General features: G+C 45.9%; 1 protein-coding gene across 1 annotated transcript in view; it reads right to left on the minus strand.

Moving 5' to 3' along the window:
• PDLIM4 (PDZ and LIM domain 4) overlaps positions 1-20,578 on the minus strand; it is a 43,895-nt gene extending 23,317 nt beyond the window's left edge. Inside the window, exons 1-2 of the mRNA XM_066328990.1 lie at positions 20,432-20,578; positions 6,690-6,841 (exon numbers count right to left, since the gene is read on the minus strand). Coding sequence (XP_066185087.1) covers positions 6,690-6,841; positions 20,432-20,524 — 245 coding nt within the window. The 5' untranslated portion in view covers positions 20,525-20,578. The remainder of the gene's footprint in view (positions 1-6,689; positions 6,842-20,431) is intronic.
• Between the last annotated feature and the right edge of the window lie 292 nt (positions 20,579-20,870).

A 20,870-nucleotide genomic window follows, 5' to 3' on the forward strand; every position in this document is an offset into this window, starting at 1 on the left:
ATTGCAGAAGACAAGAGCAATGGCAGTAAATTCATTTTGTGTGAAGGTATGACATTCAGTCACCAGCATTGCCAGCACATCTCAGTTCTCCACAGCCCTGACAGAGATCACACTGTCTGTACCAGAAAGCAGATAAACCTGGGCTTTCCAAAAGTCATCATGGGTATATTTACACTTAATGACAGACATGGACAGACTTCAGTTTACATGGAGAAGCCCACACATGGTTAATGCTTTAATGATTAAACTCAAGGCTTCATTATCAGTTCTGCAGAGTGACCAGAAGTTCTTGGCATAACTGAGACCAATTCTGACAGCTTCCAGCAAGAGTCTAAACAAAGCCAGGCTCATGTCAGCCCCAGCTTCCATCTGAACAACACTGAAACAAGTTGATACAGCAGAACTTGGGCTCTACTTGGCACTTTGAAAAGCAAAGTTAAGTTGAATGGAAGAACCACCAGCCTCACGAAAAGGAAAGTCAAGTTTTAACTTTGATGAGCATTTATGCTTACATAGGGAGACCCCTTTTTTTTCCCCTGGGAACAGCAAAAGACCATGTAATCTGAAGTAATCCAAAACAATTAAGAGATTACTCTGCCTGAGCTGCTACAGGCAGCTGCTGCAGGAGGGGCTGATGCTTGGAGCTCACGCCCCAACTCTGGCTGCCAGGAACATCCCATGCCCACATCCCCAGCAGAACCAGCAGCACAAGGGTCCCCTGTATCCCCCAGAAGAAGCCCCAGAGCAGTGGGGACATGGGGGCAAGGAGAGTCATCCTGAGCCTCCAGCAGCAGGTTCACCCTACCAACAGTCAGGGTTTGTGTTTAGGCAACAGCAAAAACCCAACACACTTTTCATACATCACAGGCAACAGATCAGGCATCACTCAAATGTTCCAAGTTGTTTCATTTACAGCTCAAGGACAGGAAAAGTGTTCTCAGATGTGCTACAGGGGATTAAAGGCAGCTATGTGGAAATCATTACCCTGCACTTACACCACTCTGCTCTCTTAAGGGCACCTAGGACAATCCTAAGAAAAATAACTTGACCTAGGTTAGTGCAAGGCCTTCCACACAGGGCTTCATAGGAAATGGACCCATCAACAGGACATCACTAAAAAAAACAGTTGCAGACACCTTTTATTCCACCATTTGCTTTCTAGAAGTCTCAGAGTCATTCTCAAAAGATTACTTGCATATGCTCATGTATTTTACCAGAATGTTTTTTCACCTGGTAGTGATCTGCAAGTCTCACTCTCAATGTTTGTAGAGCTGCTTTTAAGTTGCAAAAATTCTTGTGTCTTACCGAATTTCTAATTTCTCCATCTCCTAAAAAACTAACATTTATCACTTAGGGAAGTGCCAGCCTGGATCCAGGTCACTGCTTTTACCATACAGCCACAAATCACCAGAATAACCATGTTACTATATTTCACCTCCTTTCTTTGGGGGGTGACTCCAGGGTCCTCCTGTCTCCTGACTGCTCTTCATCTCGCACCGTGGCAGAACACTATGTTCACAACTGATTGTTATCACTGATATGGCCATCAGCCTTCTAGAAGCTGAACTCTGTCTAGAAGCAGCTACAGCAAATGCTTCAAAATTCCCAGGATTGTGAACCTCACCACAATAACTGTGAGGTGTTGGACCCATCCTCGGCAAGGCAGAGCACACAGGAGGTGAGTCTACTGAGCATCACAAAGCACCCAGCTTGTTCAGACTGTGTGAAGAAGCTGCAGGATTTCTCCTCGTTCATTCCTCCCAGCTGAAACCATTGTGTATTGCTCTGGAAAGCTGCCAGTTTTCCTCTCTATTAGTCTTCAAGGAGCTCCAGAGGGGAAGCTGTGATTCACTTTTTCAGTTGTACTTTAACTGGAAACTTGAGAACATACATTGTCATCCTTCCCATCTTCCAGCAGCTTGCCTGTGCTGCTTACAGCTAACAGACTCCAACAAAATCCCCAGGAACTGGGGCAGATGGGAGGAACATCAACTACATGAGCTTCCAGGTGTTTTTGGGGCTGCATGTCCAGCAGATTCATTGCTGGGTTTTCTCGGAAAGTACAGAAACTTTCAGAGAAACTCCATCTCTTTATACAGAGCAGGAACAGATATAGAATCTTCACAGTCAGTTCTCCAAGCAGACTCAGCAGTGGCATACACACCAAACCAAGAGGGAAGAAACTGCTTCCAGGGTTTAGTTTAGATGGAAGAAATCAAAGCCAAACCTTTGAGGAGTTATTCTTCGATACCACAGTCAGGAAACAAATTCAACTCAACCACCCTGGGGTTCTTGACTGCACCTGGGGCCTGGCAGATGCTCCCAGTCATCAGCATCCACCTGGCCCTGGGCACAACAGCCCCAGTGCTGTCACCAAAAGGAAGGGCTGGAACTGGATTTAACTGGAAATCATAAAAGTCTGAAAGTTGAAAAAGCCCTCGTAGACCATCAAGCCCCACTGTTACCCCAGCACTGCCAAGCCCACCACTAAACCATGTCCCCAAGTGCCACATCTACATGCCTTTTAAATCCCTCCAGGGATATCAGCTCCCTGGGCTTGAAAACCCTTTCAGTGAAGAAATTTTCCCTAACAGCCAATTGAAACCTCCCCTGGCACAACACACTAACACACTTATTGCCTCTTAAGGAATTTGTTGTGTAACTTGGAAGCAACTTCACAGTGAGTAAAAAGAACAAGTTTTACCAGGTGTCTGTGACTAATAGTTCTTGGGGCTGCTCAACACCCCAGGATCTTCTCCAATCAGCTGCCACATAACTGGCCTGACCCTTCCTGCATTAAGGCAGGCAAAGTACATCCCGTGCTACCTTGGCTTGAGAGTCAACAGCTGGGAAGATGATGGTGGAACAGCTGCCTAATTTATCACCAGAGCAGCCTGAACCATCTTGCTAAATCTTAATCAGCAACATCACTGCCTTCCCCATAGCCTCACTTAAGCCCATGTGAATTCCTGGCCTCCCATTTCGGGGCCATTAACCACAGCCTGAACATCCAGCCTTTGCTCCAGGGGTGCCCAAGTAATCCCTCACACCTTACTTCAATGCCCACATAGGCATCACTTACATAAATCAACTCCTTTCATAAACCAATGAGGATGTTCAACCACTTTGTTTCAGAACAGTAAGGCCACTGTGCTGCTTTGCCTTTCACAGCCTCACTGCCCAAAGACAGACTTGCACATGATGGGGAAAAGCAGGATCCAAAAAATCCAGGGACAAAACACCCATTAACTTCAGAGAGGTCAAGGGTCTGGCCAAGAAAGGAGTTAGAAAATGGAGGGTGTGAAGAAGGAGGGAAAAACCCCCCTCAAGAGATTTGTCTTTGACAAAGGACAAAGATTTGAAAAAAAGGAAATATCTGCTAGTCCAGTCTGAAAGCAGGGGCAGCTTCTCAGATACCAGCACTGACTGTGGGCTTCAGGGGCACAGGAGAGCCATGGAGTCCAACACTCTTAAAAAGCCATGACAATCCCTTGCCAGTAGTTTTCCCACGGTGGGCATAGGGCCAGTTTCTTCAGGAAAGCTGCAGCACAAGCCTTCACCCTCCCTGGCAGATGACAAAAGGCACAGAAAAAGCTGTGGGGCTCGCCCTGGCCCTCTGGCACAGATGGGCAGGTCTGGACAGTGCTACCAAGGGTTTCCTGGCAGTCTGTGTCAGCAGGAAAAGCAATGCCATGAGGTCTCACACCCAAGGTCCTTTCAAGCAGTGATTTCAGCAAAGTACAGCTCCAACCCAATTTAATGGCTGCCTTTATTTGATGCATGATACTTAGTCTTGGTCATTCAGTAATTCCCCCTTCTTATTTTCCCCACATTTTGACTTTCCTACTGAACTTCCAAGTCTAAGGGCATTTACTGACCAGAGTCAGAAAACAAAACCCATCTTGTTCTCTCAGCAACATATAATGTCAAGGGTTGCTGGAGAAAGGGCATGGAATGAAGCAGTCCAGAGGGCACCAGGGGGGTGGAAGCCCTGCACTGCACAGCTCCCTGCCCTCCCCTTCACACTCATGCCTGACTGGAGGAATGCTGCTTTGACAAAACAGGGTTAACACCAAATTTCATGTGTCTTCACTAAAGACATGCAATAAACAGGCTTGTTATTTCAAACCTATTTCAGACAAACACGTTTTAAAATAAATCTTCTTGTGTTGACTTGCAAACTGCGTTTTGTTGAAGGCAGTGTACAGAAAAGATGCTGCTTGAGAGCATCCTCTGCCCGAGGGAAAAAGATACCAATCCACATCACCACAGGCAGGGCTTTCTTGAAGCTCAGCCTCAGAGCAGGGTCCAGGGTGTTGATCCACAGGTGTGACAAACAGCAGTGGCTGGACGTGCACATAAACCAACAAAACCCCTCATCACTGCCCCAGGACACGGCTCCCTGAGCAGGACCAGGTCACCCCATCTTCCAGGAGGCAGATCTGGGAGGCAGGGATCCACTCACACCTAGGAGGGAATGCCAGATGTGCTCCCAGCAATGACTAACCACTGGGCAACAGGATCTAACAGGCCACTTGGGAGACAGGAGAGAAATCCAAGAACCAAGTCACTGTGCACCCACTTTGGGCCAAACTAAAAATAAGACCTAATAGCTCATCACTGGAGCTGCTGTCCTTACTGCAGAAAAAAACCAAACTACTCAGTTTTTCCTGTCAAGAGAAATGCCTCTCATGGACATCTCTGGGCACAGCCAAGCTGAGTTCTTTCCTTAGAGAAGGCACCAAACCAATCCAACAGTGTGATCTCCAAGAGGAGCCACCCCAAGCTGAACAGCTCCTCACATCACCACCTGTTCTTGCCTTGCAGAGTCCTAAGCATTTATTTTTCCCTACGAGACACAAAAGTCTTTAAAATCTGTGTTTATGAATACTTTAAGGCCTGACAAAACCTTTGCAATCCTACTGCTTAGCAAAGACTGACCACATCACCCAAAAACCCTGCACCACTGAAAAGGTGTGGGCCACCACCAGCAACATCTCTGTCAGAAAATTCACTTCCTCGGGACATACCACAAAGTCTCACTGTTAAAGATATCCACAGCTTGTAGGTACAGTTGGGAAAAAACAACCTGAAGTCACAAATCCTCCACACAGCATCTTCCAAATCACCCTGAGGTCATGAATGACCATTCCTGTGTGTCTGGGAAACAGAGGAGCCAGATCATCCCTAAACCCAGCAAGGCACACACCAACACTGCTGTGAGACCACTGTGACCACAACCTCTGCCCTGGGCAGGAATCACCACTTAGGAGAGGAGCTGCACTTTCACAGAGATATTCAAGGGTCCAATCTGAGCCAAAAAACAAACAGCAGTTGATAACAGTGGCTAACATGAAGTGTAAACATTAAGTGTAAAGGTTGGAATTCAGTCCATCAATTCACACAGTAGAAACCCCCATCCATGAGAATAAACACTGCCATGCTGCAGGTGAAAGCTGTTTTCAGCAAAACTTGGTTTTAACTCCCAGTGAAGCTGCTCTGCTGCCAGACCACCCCAGCAGCTGGTGGCTCAGCAAAATCTCCTGTCACTGCACAAGGATTTTCACCTCTTCCAAGGAGAGCTCCAGTAGGAGCTGCAGACAGTCAGGAAGGGAACCCTAATCCTGCCCTGGGCACGGGTCCTCTTGGAGGTAGAAAATCACCTGGTCTCCCTCAAACTGCTCCAGATGTAAGCAGAACAACTGCCCTCCTTGGCTATGGGAAATTCCACCTGTGTGAAGGGTTTTTCTTGCTTTCCTTATTTTCTTTCTTTTGTAATACTGTAGCCACAGCATCTGTACACCATGGGCTGAGCTCAGCAGACTTGGCTTTAGCCAGGCAGCTCAGAGATGCCTGTCTGAGGAACCATGAGGAACCATGGAGGGTTTGCTCCATTTATGGCAGCGCTCCTTCCCCACTGCCCAGGCATCCAGTCAGAACTACACAGTCTTCCAAGAAAAGTATAAACAGTAAATGACAGCTCTTTATATCAGGAAATGCCTCTTTAATCTGAAGAGAAAACTATATCCACTTTTTAAAATTTATGACAGATAGTATGAGCCATTTGTGAACCTTATAAGGAGTGCTCATTTTGCCTGGGTAATTTGTGGTTTTGCTACAGAATTAATTGCAATAGAAACCAAAAAAAGACCAAGAAAACTGAACCAACCAAACAAAAAAACCCCACAAATAAACAAAATACACACACAAAATATCCCAACAAAAAAAACAACCGAAAAACCAAAAAACCCCAATACCAAACTCATGCCTTCATTTTGCTTTAAAACACCCTAAAAAGTGAATTTGGCAGGACTTTTAAATGCTTTTTTTATTGAACAGATGTTGAAAATGACAGATAGATGTTAGTGAAATGGAAGGGCTTGTCCAAGGGAGATTTTAATTCTGAGGCTACTCTTGCTTGAGTTGACACAACCTCAAAGACTCAACTCAGGCAACAACCTGGACAAGCCTTACAAGGTAAAAATGATAATCCACATAAATGAACTGAACCCACTTTTTCTATCAGTGAACCATTAAAAATAATTTTGATTTACTGTTTTTGAAAACACAGCCCAATTACCCAGACCCTGGGGATGCTCCAATAACCCAACCTAAGAGCGCATCTGCTCCAGGACCAGCCAAAGCCCTCTGAGCAAAACTGACACAGAAGCACATCAGAGAGAACCAACCTGTTCACAGAGAGCAGCAGCTGGTCAACACAGGCTTTGATCTTGTTTTGTGCTTCTAGATGTGTCATGTTGTCCGTGTTCTCTCCATTAATTGCCAGAATAATGTCTCCTGGGCACAAGTCTGCCATGGCTGCTTTACTGCCAGGGTTAATCTACGAAAAATAAAAGGGTTACTTAAAAGAATGCTGGGTTTTTTTTTAAAAAAGAAGTCCAGTTTCTTGGAAAAAGAGGCAGATAAAAGGGAACAGTTATTTCTGGAGAATATGTGTTTTCTATACACCAATGGCACCTACCTGAAGTTGGATATCAGAGCTCACAGGTAAGCCCCAGGTCTTTAATAGCCGTCCTATTTCTTTGAAATGAGAAATTTTAGTCAACTCCAGCCACTGTGTGACCAGGTCCCCTCTTCACATTTGTCTCTTGCTTGAAACAAGAGTAATATGCTCTTGCCAGAGAGATGCTTCACACTTCTTTGGCTTGCAGACCTTTCAGGATGCTGCAAGAGTCAATCCCTAAAAAGCACATGAAACCTTCCTCTCTGCTTACCCACCTGTGAAGAAGCACCATCCCCCCAACTGCTGCCTGGAGGAGGTCACATCTGGCCCCACTTTTTCTGGGCTGGCATCCAGCTTGTCTCTTTCTAGCCCTGCATGGTCACCAACCCCAGAGGGATTTAGCAGATATGACACTTGGGAACATGGTTTAGTGGCAGCCATGGCAGTGGTGGGTAACAGCTGGAATTGAGGCTCTTTAAGATCCTTTCCATCCTAAATGATTCCATGATTCTTTTCTATAAATATCACACAGCTCTTTAAGCCTCCACAATCATTTCCTTCTGGTTTTCTAGGAGTGCCAGAACCTTATAAAACTTCTAACTTCTTTCCTGAGGAACTAATGACAGGTCCAGGTACTATTTGTGGTCAGCGACAAGACCAATCCTGCAGCCCATAAAAGAGGTTCTTGAGAAATTACCATTTCACTTACATCATCCTAAATGTGGTTTTAATTTTTATAATAATATAGAATGACACAAGGTAGAGTCAGAAGAGGTAAACAAGTCTGGTTAAACTCTTATTAGCTATGTGTTTTCCCTCTAATTTCCTCTTCAGTTTATTCACAGCATCTGCTAACCAAACACATTTTATCAACTGAGAAGTTACGGCAAGCCTGACTATGGGTTATTCATGTGTCACTGCCTTAAAGCAAGCTGGTGCTTTGATTCTGTTTACTCTTGATTTACACAGAATTAATTCCCTGTCTTAGGTGGTGGGTCTCTGCCCCACCCTCCTTGAGAAATCCAGACAACAGGAGCACTGCTCTACCCACCACCTCCTCTTGGCTTACAGCAGTGCATGACAGCAACCAGACAGACCAGGTATTGTTTCTCAGACAGTAAGACCAAGTGGGGCAGGTCCCCAGTGCCCAGAAGCCCCCACCCACAGGCTGTCATTAAACAAGTGGGGTTTTTAGAAGGGGAATGCAAACATCCCACCTTTCATATAATCCTATAATGGCTTGTGTTGGAAGGGACCTTAAAGGTAATCTTATTCTAACATAGAAGCACCTTCCACCCTGGTTGCTCCAAGCCCCATCCAACCCGGCCTTCAACCCTTCCAAGGACAATTTGCTCTGTTTTTGTAGGGAGTTCGAAGAGCATTTAGTCTTACCAAAACAGCCCCTGTGGATTGCGCTAGAGCTGGCCCTGGTGAGAAGCAGACAGCCCCAGGGTAGCACGGACCTGCTGCACTGCTCCTCGCATGACCACAGCTACTGGCACCACCGAAACATGAACCTGAAGGTGTTTGAGAAGCTCAAAACCACTTCTGAGAGTTAAACAGAACTGGCAGCCCAAGTTACAGCTTTTGTTGCACTGTCAGAGTAAATCAGTATTTGCCATTTGTTCGTCAATAGTTTCAGCTGAGCTGTTTGGCTCTAACAAACCCGCCCAGACCAACTGCTCAGGGGCTGCCCTATGACTCAGCTCAGAGCAAACAACAGGAGATGTCTTGCAGCTCCACACACACTAGCTCTGACATAGAATATTTCAGGCCAGGACAGGATTATTTTTCCCTTGGCCTTGTTAGGGTTTTTTGGACCCCTGTGTCCATTCACAGGGCATTAGGGTCCTTCTACAGCCACAGAAGCTGCCAGACTCATCAGAAAGTCAACCTAAAGCTCAGCCAGCAACTCCAAGGAAGCACCTCCATGCTCTTGCCTGCTGTTATCTGCTTCCCCCAGTGTTTATCCCACAGCCCTGACTGTCAGCAGGCTTTTAGACTAACAGACATTCAGCTTGACCCAGGACAGCTGTATTTTGTTCTTGTCTATTCAGTGCTGTCTAGATGTCTGATGGATTTTTTCCCCCTGTACTGATCTTAACCACGTTGTAGCTTCCTTGAAGAATAACCTGTTCATAAATGGGACTGTTAGCTATTTCCTACTTATAGCCTCTGCTTTATTTCAAATTATTTTGGCAGTATTTTCATATTAGCATTTTGTGCTAGCTGTGGAGATGACTGAGGGCTTGAAATTGAGCTGCACTCCAAGAATTCATTTGAAATACAGCATCAGTGTCTCAACAGCTTGGGAATCGTTATTGTAATGTCTGCCAGGGCCAAAGTTTGTGTTTTAGTGAATAATATTTTAAATACAGTAGACTAAGTTCTCCTATTCCACAGCTGTGCAAAGCCATTGCCCCCAAACACTCCACAGAAAGCCTGACAAGTCTGGTTATAGGTCAGTGAATCCTGAATCCTACTGCAGAGGTTCTACCTGCTTTGGACATGGTTTAGTGGTGACCTTGGCAATGCTGGGTTAACAGTTGGACTCAATGGTCTTAAAAATCTTTTCCCAGCCAAGCATTCTGTGACTGTGTGACACTAGAGTCTGGCAGTGCACAGGGGTTTTGGGATGGAGCTTGCATTAGAGGCACTCCCTTGTGCCCCTCACCAGAGAGCCCTCAGGTCTGCCCTGAGCCAGAACCACAGTGTGTGTGACGTCAAGGAAGCACACACGAATCCAAGAGTAATTAGACATGTTAGGAAGTTAAAAACACTGCAAAGAAAACCAGCACCGAGTCTCTGCAGCCCTGAGCTCTTGAAAGGGACCTCCAAAGGAGCTGATGTTTGAGAACAGGAGAGGATTAAGAAAAACAGTGGTAGGATTTTATTTGGTTTTGAAGTTCTCCATCTGTGCCAGGAACAAACCATTTCAAAAATCAATGCTGAATGAGCATAGACCAAGTCCAGACCGATGGATAGGTAACTCAGGGTGGTGTGAGCTATCTACCCACCACAGGCAGCAGTGAGTACACTAAAGCCAAGTCTCAGCTCATGTACCAAGGCCTAATGTGGGTTATAGCACCTGCTGCACCCTGCATGTGCCACACCTCATCTTGCCTGGGCTAGGTGCCTGCCAGGATTTGGGCTGCTTGTGTCCTTTTCTCCAGGGAAGAACTCAGGCTGCTGCATACAGAAGTATTTTCCCAACAACACAAACTGAAGCCAACTAATGGAGACTCGGGGTGAAGTTGCCCAACACAGAAAAGTCAGTCCTGCAGAAAGAGGAGAGGATCATCTCTCTTCATCTTCCTGCTCCAGGGGCACCATCCAGCCTCTTCCTTTGTGCCACCCCTGATGCTTCTGCAGGTTCTGAGGCACAGCCTGGGATAAAATCCAAAAGAGCTGATGGTTTCACAGAATCACAGAATGGTTTGGGTTGGAAGGGACCCTAAAGATCATCTTGCTCTAGCCCCCTGCCATGGGCAGGGACACCTTCCACTAGACCAGGGTGCTCTGAGCCCCATGCCACATGATCTTGAACACTTCCAGGGATGGAGCAGCCTCTCTGGGCAGCCTGTGCCAATGCCTCACCACCCTCACAGAGATAATTTCTTCATCATATCTAATCTAAATCTTTTTTACTTCAGCTTAAGGCCATTCCCTAAAGTTTTCTGCAAGTTAATCAAAGCAACTCAGAGGAACAGGTCTAGTGCAGCAGACCTGTCATCAGGGACCATGGCAGGACTGGAGTGAGCTGGTGGCAAGCTCTTCACGAGATGGTTAAGCAGATCCCACAGTGCTATCCACCACCTAAGCACTGCTGTATTCCCAGCACGAAGAGACCAAGCATGAAATATGTGCAGAACAAGTTCATGTACTGGGGAGGTCACTAGCACTTGTGTTTTCACACTCCTTTTATGCCCACAGAAGCAGTGGCGTGTTCTCTGCCCAAGGCAGCCAGCTCTGAGAATGCAGTGTGCATGCCTGCCAGCTTTACTGCTCTCCCAAAATTAAATAAAGAAAGAATAACATTCTGAGTTTAACCCCTCCACAAAAACAAGCAGCTCCTTCCTCGCTTCTCTCTCAAAAAATGAAGATGCTTGAGAATGCTTACAAACAGAAGAGTAAAAGAAACAAACCACTTGCCCAGCAATGATACTGTAGAGGAGAGCACAAGGGGGTGTTTGCAGAGCACATGCCCAGGTGAGCAGCTCCACACTCTCCAGATCCCAGAGAGCAGCCTCTCCCCACACAGCATACCTGTGGAGGGTGTGTCCTGCACGGATTTGTTCCCCTGCGAAGCCAGAATGTATTTTTCCCCCTTTTCTAATAAGAATATTATTCTCCCTAATCATCTCAGGATATGTCTCATTTGTGACATCTTTCTATGTCCTCCACATAGCACTGTGCTTCAAAAAATACCAGAGGTCCAATATTGGTGCCTATCTCAACCCCCTCTACTGTTCCAGTAAGAAAGAGATACAGTTAAAGAAAGAGCTCCCAGTGAATAGCCCTTCTTTCACTCTCCTCTGCCTCCCCAGTCACCACAAAAGGTTCAGTGACAGCACTGCAAGCATCACCTCCACACTATGCCTTTTGCCAAACCATCCACTAGGGAACTCTATCACAATAAATACAACCAAGTTTTAAAAATAGGTTTTTCCAATCATATTCCCAACTGCTTTTTCCAGGATTACCATCCACCTCTCCACCCTCCTCGAAGGCAATTACCCTCCAGCAGCCCCCTTCCCCAGCCAAGTGGATACTCCGATGCTATGAAACAGATGGGGATAGTCCCAAAGCCAGCAGCAGCTCTCTTATCTGGCCAGTGGAGCATCACTAGGATTTACTGAGTGTTGGCAACTGACAATGGCAGGCCATTAAAATAAGGTACATTGGTGCAACTGCCTTGTGCTTAACCTAAATTGGTTGGTTGTAGGAGCTGTGCAGTCTAATTTAATAAACAAGATTATTTTCACCAAGAGAAATTTGCTCCTGAAACACAGTGTTCTACCTCCTGTCCTGGAGCTTGGCCACAGAAGGGTGCCAGGGCTGGGAGAGCATTCCAGACAGTCCCCATGCCTACTGCCTGCATCCCCTGCCCTCACAGGGATGGGAACCCTGCCCACCACAGGGACGGCTCTACTTGGAAACAGCTTTGCTCCAGCCAACTTGAAAACTGGGCAAACACCACCAGCTGAAACAATCAATACTTAAGTAGAAGGTTAATTTGTAATATTAACTTAATCCCTTTTTATTTCTACTCTTTTTCCCAGAAACCTGCCTCTAAGGTCACACCTGTGTCAGGACTGAAGGATGAGGGACACAGCTCTTAACTGCACAGCCATGGGAACGATTAAATGAGCCTTTATTCTCACAGAAATTCTTATCCAAATCAACAAAAGGTGCCTATTCTGGCCATTCCCATCTACATAATGAAGACAGCTTTATCTCTGCCACATCTTGACTTTTTATTAAAAGTACTACTCTAATGCATCCCATCAGTGAACAAAGCCAGGATTTAACAGGTTAAAAGGTGCAATGCCAAACAAGCCTACACAGACCACATCATCTTCTCTTAAATCAGTGGTAGTTTGTTGTAGACAAGGCTGGGGGAAATTTTCTGTTCTGCAACTGTGATCAAAAGGGTCTGATTAAAGTCTCTGAGAGGCTTTCAAGATAGTGTGACAAAATTCTCAGCTTTTAAACAAAGCCTATCTGTTCCATGCTGTGGGGTAGGGAATGATCTTACATAGATCTTACATCTTTTAAAACAGGAAGAACTAAGAGTCAAATAATTAACTAATGAAAATGAATTCCTTAAATCCTTTAAATATCCTTTCCAGGGATTTTCTTCAGCTTTCCAAAGCATCCTGCCTTGAATTTCTTGCCAATTCATTTTTCTAGTTGCTTATATAAAGTCTGATGTACCAATACATTATTTAGGTGAGCTCACAGCCCCGGTATATGAAGAACACTGTTTATGCAATCTGAATTCATTTAACTACTGAAAAAAACAAGCTTAAAAGAATAGAAGGGAAAGAATCAAAGTACAAGTATTCTAAAAGGCAAGACACTCGAAAATCCTTTTGAATCCAAGTACTAATGGATCCAAATCCAAATTTAGAAACAGATCCATAGTGTAGATCCTAACCCAGCTCAAAGTATGAGGTCTCTGTACAAAAAGGCTGAGACTCAATGAAATTGGACATGTGTTTTAGAACAACCAGCTACTAACTCATGGGCAGACCTCAAAATATGGATTCAGAAAAACAAGAAAGGGACCCACAAGGATCACCTGGTGTATTTCATTAACAACTCTCTTGCTCAGCCCAAGGGCACACAACTCCAGCAGTACCCCCGACGCTGCCCATGGTCACCAGGAGCCCCCTACTCCTTCATCCAAAGAAAAGCTAAAGATTCTGTGCTGCTTTACTGCACAGAACAGTCAATTCAGCAATACGGCTGCTACTACACTTAAATTTGCTTTGTTGGGGAACAAGGCAGAGAGGGACAGCTGCCCTGAGGACACCAGTGAGCCCTTGATGTGGGTGTGCTTGGAGCACCACTGCACACCTCTGCACAAACCAGACTGAGCAGCAGCACAGAAGGTGATGCCAGGATTGCTTCATCTCCTTCAGAGATTTAGGACCCAGCTCTCCAGTGAAGTCTTCCCCCTCAACAAGCAGGAGGGTTTCTCAAGCCCTTCTCAAGAGCAAGCCTTAAGCACCATGCAGAAAACATGGAGGAACTGCTTCGAGTTTGTCTTCCAAACCATCCTGCCTCTTGGCCAGGAAGGCAGGCTGACACTTTCCTTCCAATCAAAATTACAATGGGCACAGAGTGATCTACCAAGAGAAAAAAATTCTTCAGCAGAAAACGTTTAATCCAGTTGGTGAGCACACCTGAAGTTTCATTCTTGCAGCACACTCAGGTGTCAATCACAGAGTGCAGGGATGTGCACCTTTGTTACACAGCTGCTTTCTCCCAGTTTAATGGTGAATGTCAAGTATTTTGCAGGGTTTGGTCTTTTGGACCAGAAGCTTTACTCGTGCCAAAGGTTTCTGAAGTGTTTTGTTGCTGATGGTAAACAACAGCATTCAGAGCAGTGTCAGCATCCTGCAAACCTCCCAGCTGACGATCTCCTCTGTTGTTATCGACTAGTCCTGGAGTCAACTGCTCAAGACAGCTTCTCTTTAATTATAAGATATGGGCAATGCACAGCTTAAGAAAAACAACTTTAAATACTCTTCTTTATTCGGGTACATTTTGTTTTCTGAAGCTTGGGCTGTAAAATGTCATGGCCACAATCCGCTATCAATCCACACAACATGTAAAACTACTTAAGGTTTAGCGGGCGTGAATGCAAGTTGCTCTGGTTGTTAAGGATTGAGTGTGGCTGTGAGGCATCTTTATGGTGTTTGGAAAACTCATTGGCTGAAATCCTCTTGAACAGCACTTTTTATCTTTTAAAATAGAGCTGTGTTCTCTGTGGGGAGAAAGTAGAGTTTGTTTTGGGCTTCTCTTGGCTGTAAAAGTTCCTCAAAAGCCACACTGCGGCTTGACATCCTTGCTGTTGCTCAAGTAACATAGTGAAACGCATGTTTGTTGAATTTTTTGTGTAAATTCTGAAGTAGAATCCAAACACAACCTTATCTACCAAGGCCTGGGGCAAATGGAGTGTTAGGGGCTGTGTACAAACCCACTACATGAACAAGCTCGGCGAGATACGGGGTTTGCTCTGGCACACATCTGGCACTGATAACAAATCAAGCAGAGTATTTTTCTGTGAACTTGTTTGTTTTAACCTTTTCTATCAACACTGCTGGATCTTGAGAGAGCTACTGTTTTCTTTCACACTTTAGCACCTGTGGTTACAGATGACTTAAAAAATAAAAATGTTTTTACTAAGTGTTTGGGTATCTGAGAACCACAAGTCAACACATTTTGAGAGCTCAGAAATCAGAGAACAAATTCAGTTAGAAATACTATATTGTTCCTTCTAAGATTTCCTGTGACATGTATTTCATCTCCAAGCTACCAAAAATGAAATTAAATTACATTGGTCTGCATTAATTCCACACAATTCATAATGGCGTATTTGTATTAAAATTAAAGGACTTATCCAATTTCAGGAGGACCAGGATTATAACCATCTGCTGAGTTACATAGCAAAAAAAGTTTTGGAAAAAAGAATAATCGCACATATTTCCCCTGTATGCTTCTTACACCAACAGGGCTGTTCTAGTAAGCCTGTTATCGCACTATTCTCTTTAACCCACTTTATCAAGTGGGATTTAAGTGCACACGTCTACAAAATAATTTTGAATAACCTGTCCCAACAGGCAATCTTTCAGTCTTCAAGGAAAACTGACATCACCACCATTTAAAACAAAAAGGGGGGAGGAAGAAAAACCCCAAACCCACAATTCCCTAATCCCAAATACCCAGGGACACTGAACCTATAACTGCTTTGTCCAGCTTGGCAGAGGCCTGGGGTTTTCACGGGTTTGTTGGGTTTGTTAACTTGCCCCAAGGTCAGACCTTGCCTAAATAGATCTACATGAATCATTCTTTCCACCTGCTTTCCCACTCGGCATTATCAGTGTGCTTAATTACGGTAATTAGTATTAGGTTTTCATTCCAGCATATTCCACCATTACTGTCTCCTGAACCAGCACAAGCATTTATCCTTCTTTTTCAGTTATTAAACAAAGCCTCAGCGATAGATGCACTTGAGCAGCAAATATATTTGTGACATATTTCTGTTGTTATCTGCAGCTCAGATTAACTGTTCTGTACCAGCACAGCTTCAACACTCAACCACCCAGACCTCTCACCCCTGAGTTTATAGGAATGATGAGAACAACAAAAACTGACTAGCAAAAGTATTTCCTTCCACTTGGAAAAACCATCCCACTTGAAATACTGTAACAACATTATGCAACCAACTGAAGGACAGTTTTCATCACACAGCTCTACACAGGCAGCAAACCCACCAAAAGTCAGCAGAAATCAGGTGGGGTCATAGTCTGGGGTTTCAGCAATGCAGAGTGGTTTCTTCAGTCCATTTGGGAGCTCTGAACAGAGAGTGCATAATTTCCATCTAAAACTATCAAATACGTAAGAATGTTGTGAATAATTCCCAAAAAAGCCTTATGGAAATCAAAGTCCTCCTAACTTGTTTCAAACGGAGACAAAATTCCTGTTTCTTCTGCTGCTGTCTCTGATCATTGCCTTCTACACCAACAAATGTGGAGCTCCTGGGGTAACCAAAGCTGCTGCTCCCAGACCTAGCTCTGGAGAGCCCCTTCTGCTCAGCCATCCCTACCCACACAAGAACAAACCTCACAGGCCTTCCCCAGATATTATACCGTTTAGTGAGTTCTCTCTGCATTCACACAGGATCACAGCATAGATTTGGGTATTTGCTGGCTGCCCTGACAGAGTCAACAAAATCACTTTTACTGGAATTCCTTCCTCAGCAGAATTCTTTCTCGAGTATCCTAACCTTTAACAGGACACGTCTCCGCTCAAATGCAAAAGCTGCTTAAGTTTAAAAGTCAACCTTAACTCAAACAATACCTGGATAATGGATTGCAGACCAATTATTTCTCATCCTTCTTGTGTTACAGTTCCAAGCCAACGCTGAAAATCACATTTTTGCTGCTCCACTAGAGGCCAGTGGGTAAACTAATGTTGAAGCCAGCAGATAAAGGAAAAATTGTATTAAAATCTCATTCAAAAAATACTGGAATTGGTCCATGTGTCAATTATCTGTTTAGCTAAGTAATTTATCTATGATTTCAAAAACAGCAAGTGCATGGATTAACACTGGCAGAACTGGGCAGATGACGACACAGGCTGCTCCAGGAGCAGGACAAGCAAGTTCAAATGATTAAATGCATTCAGCTCCTCTAGTTACGCTAATGACTGATTATCTTTTAATCCCAGGCAAGGGGTAGATCAACTCTGATCCCACACAGAACCACAGCACTCACTGATGTGGTTACAAGCACAACACTGAGAACAGCCAAGTGAGTTATTCCATTCCTGTTCCAGAGCCATGGCTGCTGGTCAAAAGGAATATTGTCACTGGAGTAAGGGCCACAGGGAATCCCCCTTCCCACAGAGGGCAGACACAGCACCCAGTATAAGCCTGCTCAACCATGGAAAAGCAACTGTCAGCTACCAGAAACTTAATTAAGTCTTGAAACCACTTGCTATCCACTCATTAAGGCCAACTCGAAGCAGATCTTTTGGATCATTTCCTACCCCAATAAAAATCCTTAGGAGCAGTGACCATTAATGATGCGCTGTCCTACACCTAGTGTTAGCTCACTTTAACAGTGGGTATAAAACAAACTGTGCTTCCCCCCAAGAGCAAGCCTGGGGCTACAAATCCCTCCCCAGCACTGTGCTGACAACACACCAGCATCACCCTCCAGGGCTGCTCAAACCAGCCCAGCAAACTCCAGCCCTGCTAATATGGGTCCTCCCAAATATAAAAGAGGAAACGGGATAAAAGGGTAGCTGTAAGCACACCTAACTTTTCATGTGACTGGCTCAGAGAGATGCCTTAAGCATGCCCTCCTGGATTTGCATTTATCTTTAATACTGAGGAACTCAACACCCCACCTGAAGCCCTGGCCTCTCCAGGGCTGAGCTCAGCATAGCAATCGGATCTTTATCCCTTGTCACTTAAGACTGATCAAATCACAGAGGGAAGTGACCTGTTTTCAAGAAAAAAAGACCATTGCTTAATGCCATGAGCCTATTTGAGACAGCTGCAAGGGATAGACTGAATACCATCAGCACCTGCCCAGACACAGCCACTTCACAGGGGCTAAAGGCCAAAGTAAACCCTTGTGAGTGAGGCAAGTTCCATCCCATAGCAGGACAGGGTCATTGTCATGTTCCATGCCACGAAATCCATACATTGTCATTTATCTCTTGACAATATTATCACAAGACACTTTTGTGGACCACCCTCAGCTTTGCCCCCTGCCCAATACTTCTCTTCCATGCACCAATGTGCCTCTTCCTCAGCTCACCCTGGCAGCTCCTTTCATTATTTCCAGCCTCCAACACCCAGAGCTGAATGTGGGTGGCCTTGGATGCCTCAAATCCCCAACTGCAACCTGATTTCCCAACATAACCAGTCCATGTAGGATGCTTGCAGAGCTGTACAGCCCAAACACCTTGTGACATGTTGATCCTCAGCCCTCTTTGGGCCGAGCAGTGGGATGCAGCAATCCTCCATCCCTCAGGCAGCCTAGCACACCAAGAACATGTTGGCATCCTGGGCTCACAGCTGGGTGTGGGATTCCGAGAGTGTGGTCCTGCCTCCCAGCAGAATTTCTGCTTTTCCAAAGATGTTTGTAATTTAATGGCCTTTTAGTATAAAACAAATAACATGGAAATTAAAGAAGAAAGGCACTTTGAAGGAAGGAGAAGTCAGCCAAAAGCCTCCACAATTAGCAAGAGTCTCCCTCCTACCGTGAGCCAGGCTGGGCAAAGGGGATGGAGGCTTCTCATTCCTGGAGACAGTAAGCCCCCAGCCCCTTGCCCCTATTTCAAGTCAGAAAGAAAAGATTTCCTGAACAATTATAGAATAAAAGGGAATATGGCAACACAACATCCATGATCACTCCTCTGCACAGTAGCAGGGTTACACAGACCCATCACCAAGCAAAGCCCAGGCTCCCCAGGGAGCCCTCCAGCAGCCCCTTCCTGCATCCCCATAGCCAGGAGCTGCAGCAGAAGATTATTCTTCCCCAGTTTTAACATTTTCAGGTACTATTTGTAAAGCAAGTGAGATCTTTTCTTATGTTTAAAGACTAGAGCCCAAGGAGAGCACCCTACATCTGTATTTACATCCCAGTGATTTGTTTACCACCCCCTGGGAGCAGCTGTTAAGAGTACGGTACATGAGAGCATCAGCCCATTCCTCAGTGGGAGCAAAATTTAAAGAGGATCCAACTTAAAAGGTTGCCAAATGGAATAACAACCTACATCTGCTTCTTGTGTTACTACTCCTAGTGATCCACAGCAAGACTGGCCTGAGGAGAACCATCCTCGTCACACCTCCCAGGTTTGTTGAATCAAACAAGAAATTTGGCAAGCCACCTATCTAGGCAAAAGCAGATAGAGGCTTTTCTTGTTTAATATTAAACCAGTTCTTTTTTTTCAAAGTGACAGGAAAACTGGCTCCCTCTACTAAGGTCAGATGTTCACTTCCACAACAAGAACATTTCTACAACTGCAGGGACGTGATTTTTGATACAACCCATGTACCAGGCGAGAACTAGACCCCTCTATGCCCAGGAGGTTCAGGCTCAACCCCAGAAGCCGAGTGTCCCTTGTCACAGCACAGCCCCAGCCCTGTGTGGTGACGCTGCACTGCCAGTCCCACCTGCACCACCCCAGCCTTCCCTCTCCTCCAGCCATCCTCCGAAAACAGCCCTCACTGGAGCATTGGAGAGGGAGAGTCCAAAGTAAGAACAGAGACAAAGCCATGCAATAGACATGTTTGAACTCAAAGACAAACTAAACCTCTTTGAAACGTGCTCTCTTTCCGCAATTATTTCTTTAAAACTCAGGATACGTGTTTCCTCTTTTCTGTCACAGCTTCGGAACATGAATGAAAAAAAAAGGCAAACAGCTTGCGTGCATTACAACAGTATTTTTAAGTTACAGGTCCTTTCAAATGCACACTGTTTGTTCCAGAAATGCAGCAGCGGCTGCCCAGAGAGCTGGGCAACCCTACAGAGCCCGAGCCGCCGGGCAGGCAAAGGCGCTGAGGGCACCCAGCCCTTTCCCGGGGCAGGCAGACGGCGATGGAAACATCACTGCCCAGGGAGAGTGCCCAGCTCACACACAGCACCTCATCCATCACACGGCCCAGCGCACCACTCGCCGCAATCCTTCCTGCACGGGGGATGGTTTGTTTTCACATCTATCGACACACAAAGCCTAGTTCAAGCTATCTCCGGCGTCTTAGCAAAGAATTTTCCAGAACACATATTTGTGAGGTCAAACAAAAGTGTGAGTACACTTACACAGTAATTATTACCAGCCCACAGAGACCCCAGAACACTGCAGCCTGCATAGAGAAACTTCTTGCTGACTTAACTCATGCCTTCTTAAAAAACCCCAACAGCCTGTGAACTCAGTCCAGGGCACGAATCCAAACCCTGTGAACACTAAAAACTTTGAAAGCAGATCCTTATGAATTAACATCCAAAAAACTAAAGCACGGAGAATACTTTTTAACGCTGGGAAAAGCAGCTGAAACAGTGGAAAGCTCAGAGCGGAGCACCTATTTGAGCGTATATTGAATAATTCTGGGTTCCAAGGAGCCCAAGCGCTGCCCCGCCGGGCCCGGGCTCAGCCCGGGTACCACCCGCCCGCCGCCCATCACCTGCGGCCGCTCCCGCTCCGCTCCCCCGCCCAGCTCACCCTGGAGATGGTCAGCGGGGCGCTGAAATCTTTACCGCCCACCAAGCGAAAGCCCCACGGCGAAGGGCCACGCAGGACCACCGAGTGGGACATAGCGGCGGCGCGGCGCTCCCTGCCCGCGGACTGCTGCAACTCCGCTCCCGTTCACCGGCCGCGACTCCTAAACGCCGGGCCGGAGCGATCCCGCCTCCCCGGCACGCCCCGCCCTCGGGGAGGAGGAATAGACCCGGCCCCGCTGGCCCTGGGGGAGCTTCGGCACGGATTTACCCCGAATCCCCTTTGTAAGTGGGGTGCGGAGCTGCTACTCGCAATGGTGGAGTTACACTACTTTACTAGTAGTTTGGTGTGCTCTTGGTGTGCTCAAAGCTGTCCCCCCCCGCAGTTTCATCCTCTGCAGTGCAAGGAAAATGATGCAATAGGTCAGTAAACGTTTGGTTGT

This window comes from Sylvia atricapilla, chromosome 14 (genome assembly GCF_009819655.1).
Source record: "Sylvia atricapilla isolate bSylAtr1 chromosome 14, bSylAtr1.pri, whole genome shotgun sequence".
In the NCBI taxonomy this organism is placed as follows: domain Eukaryota; kingdom Metazoa; phylum Chordata; class Aves; order Passeriformes; family Sylviidae; genus Sylvia; species Sylvia atricapilla.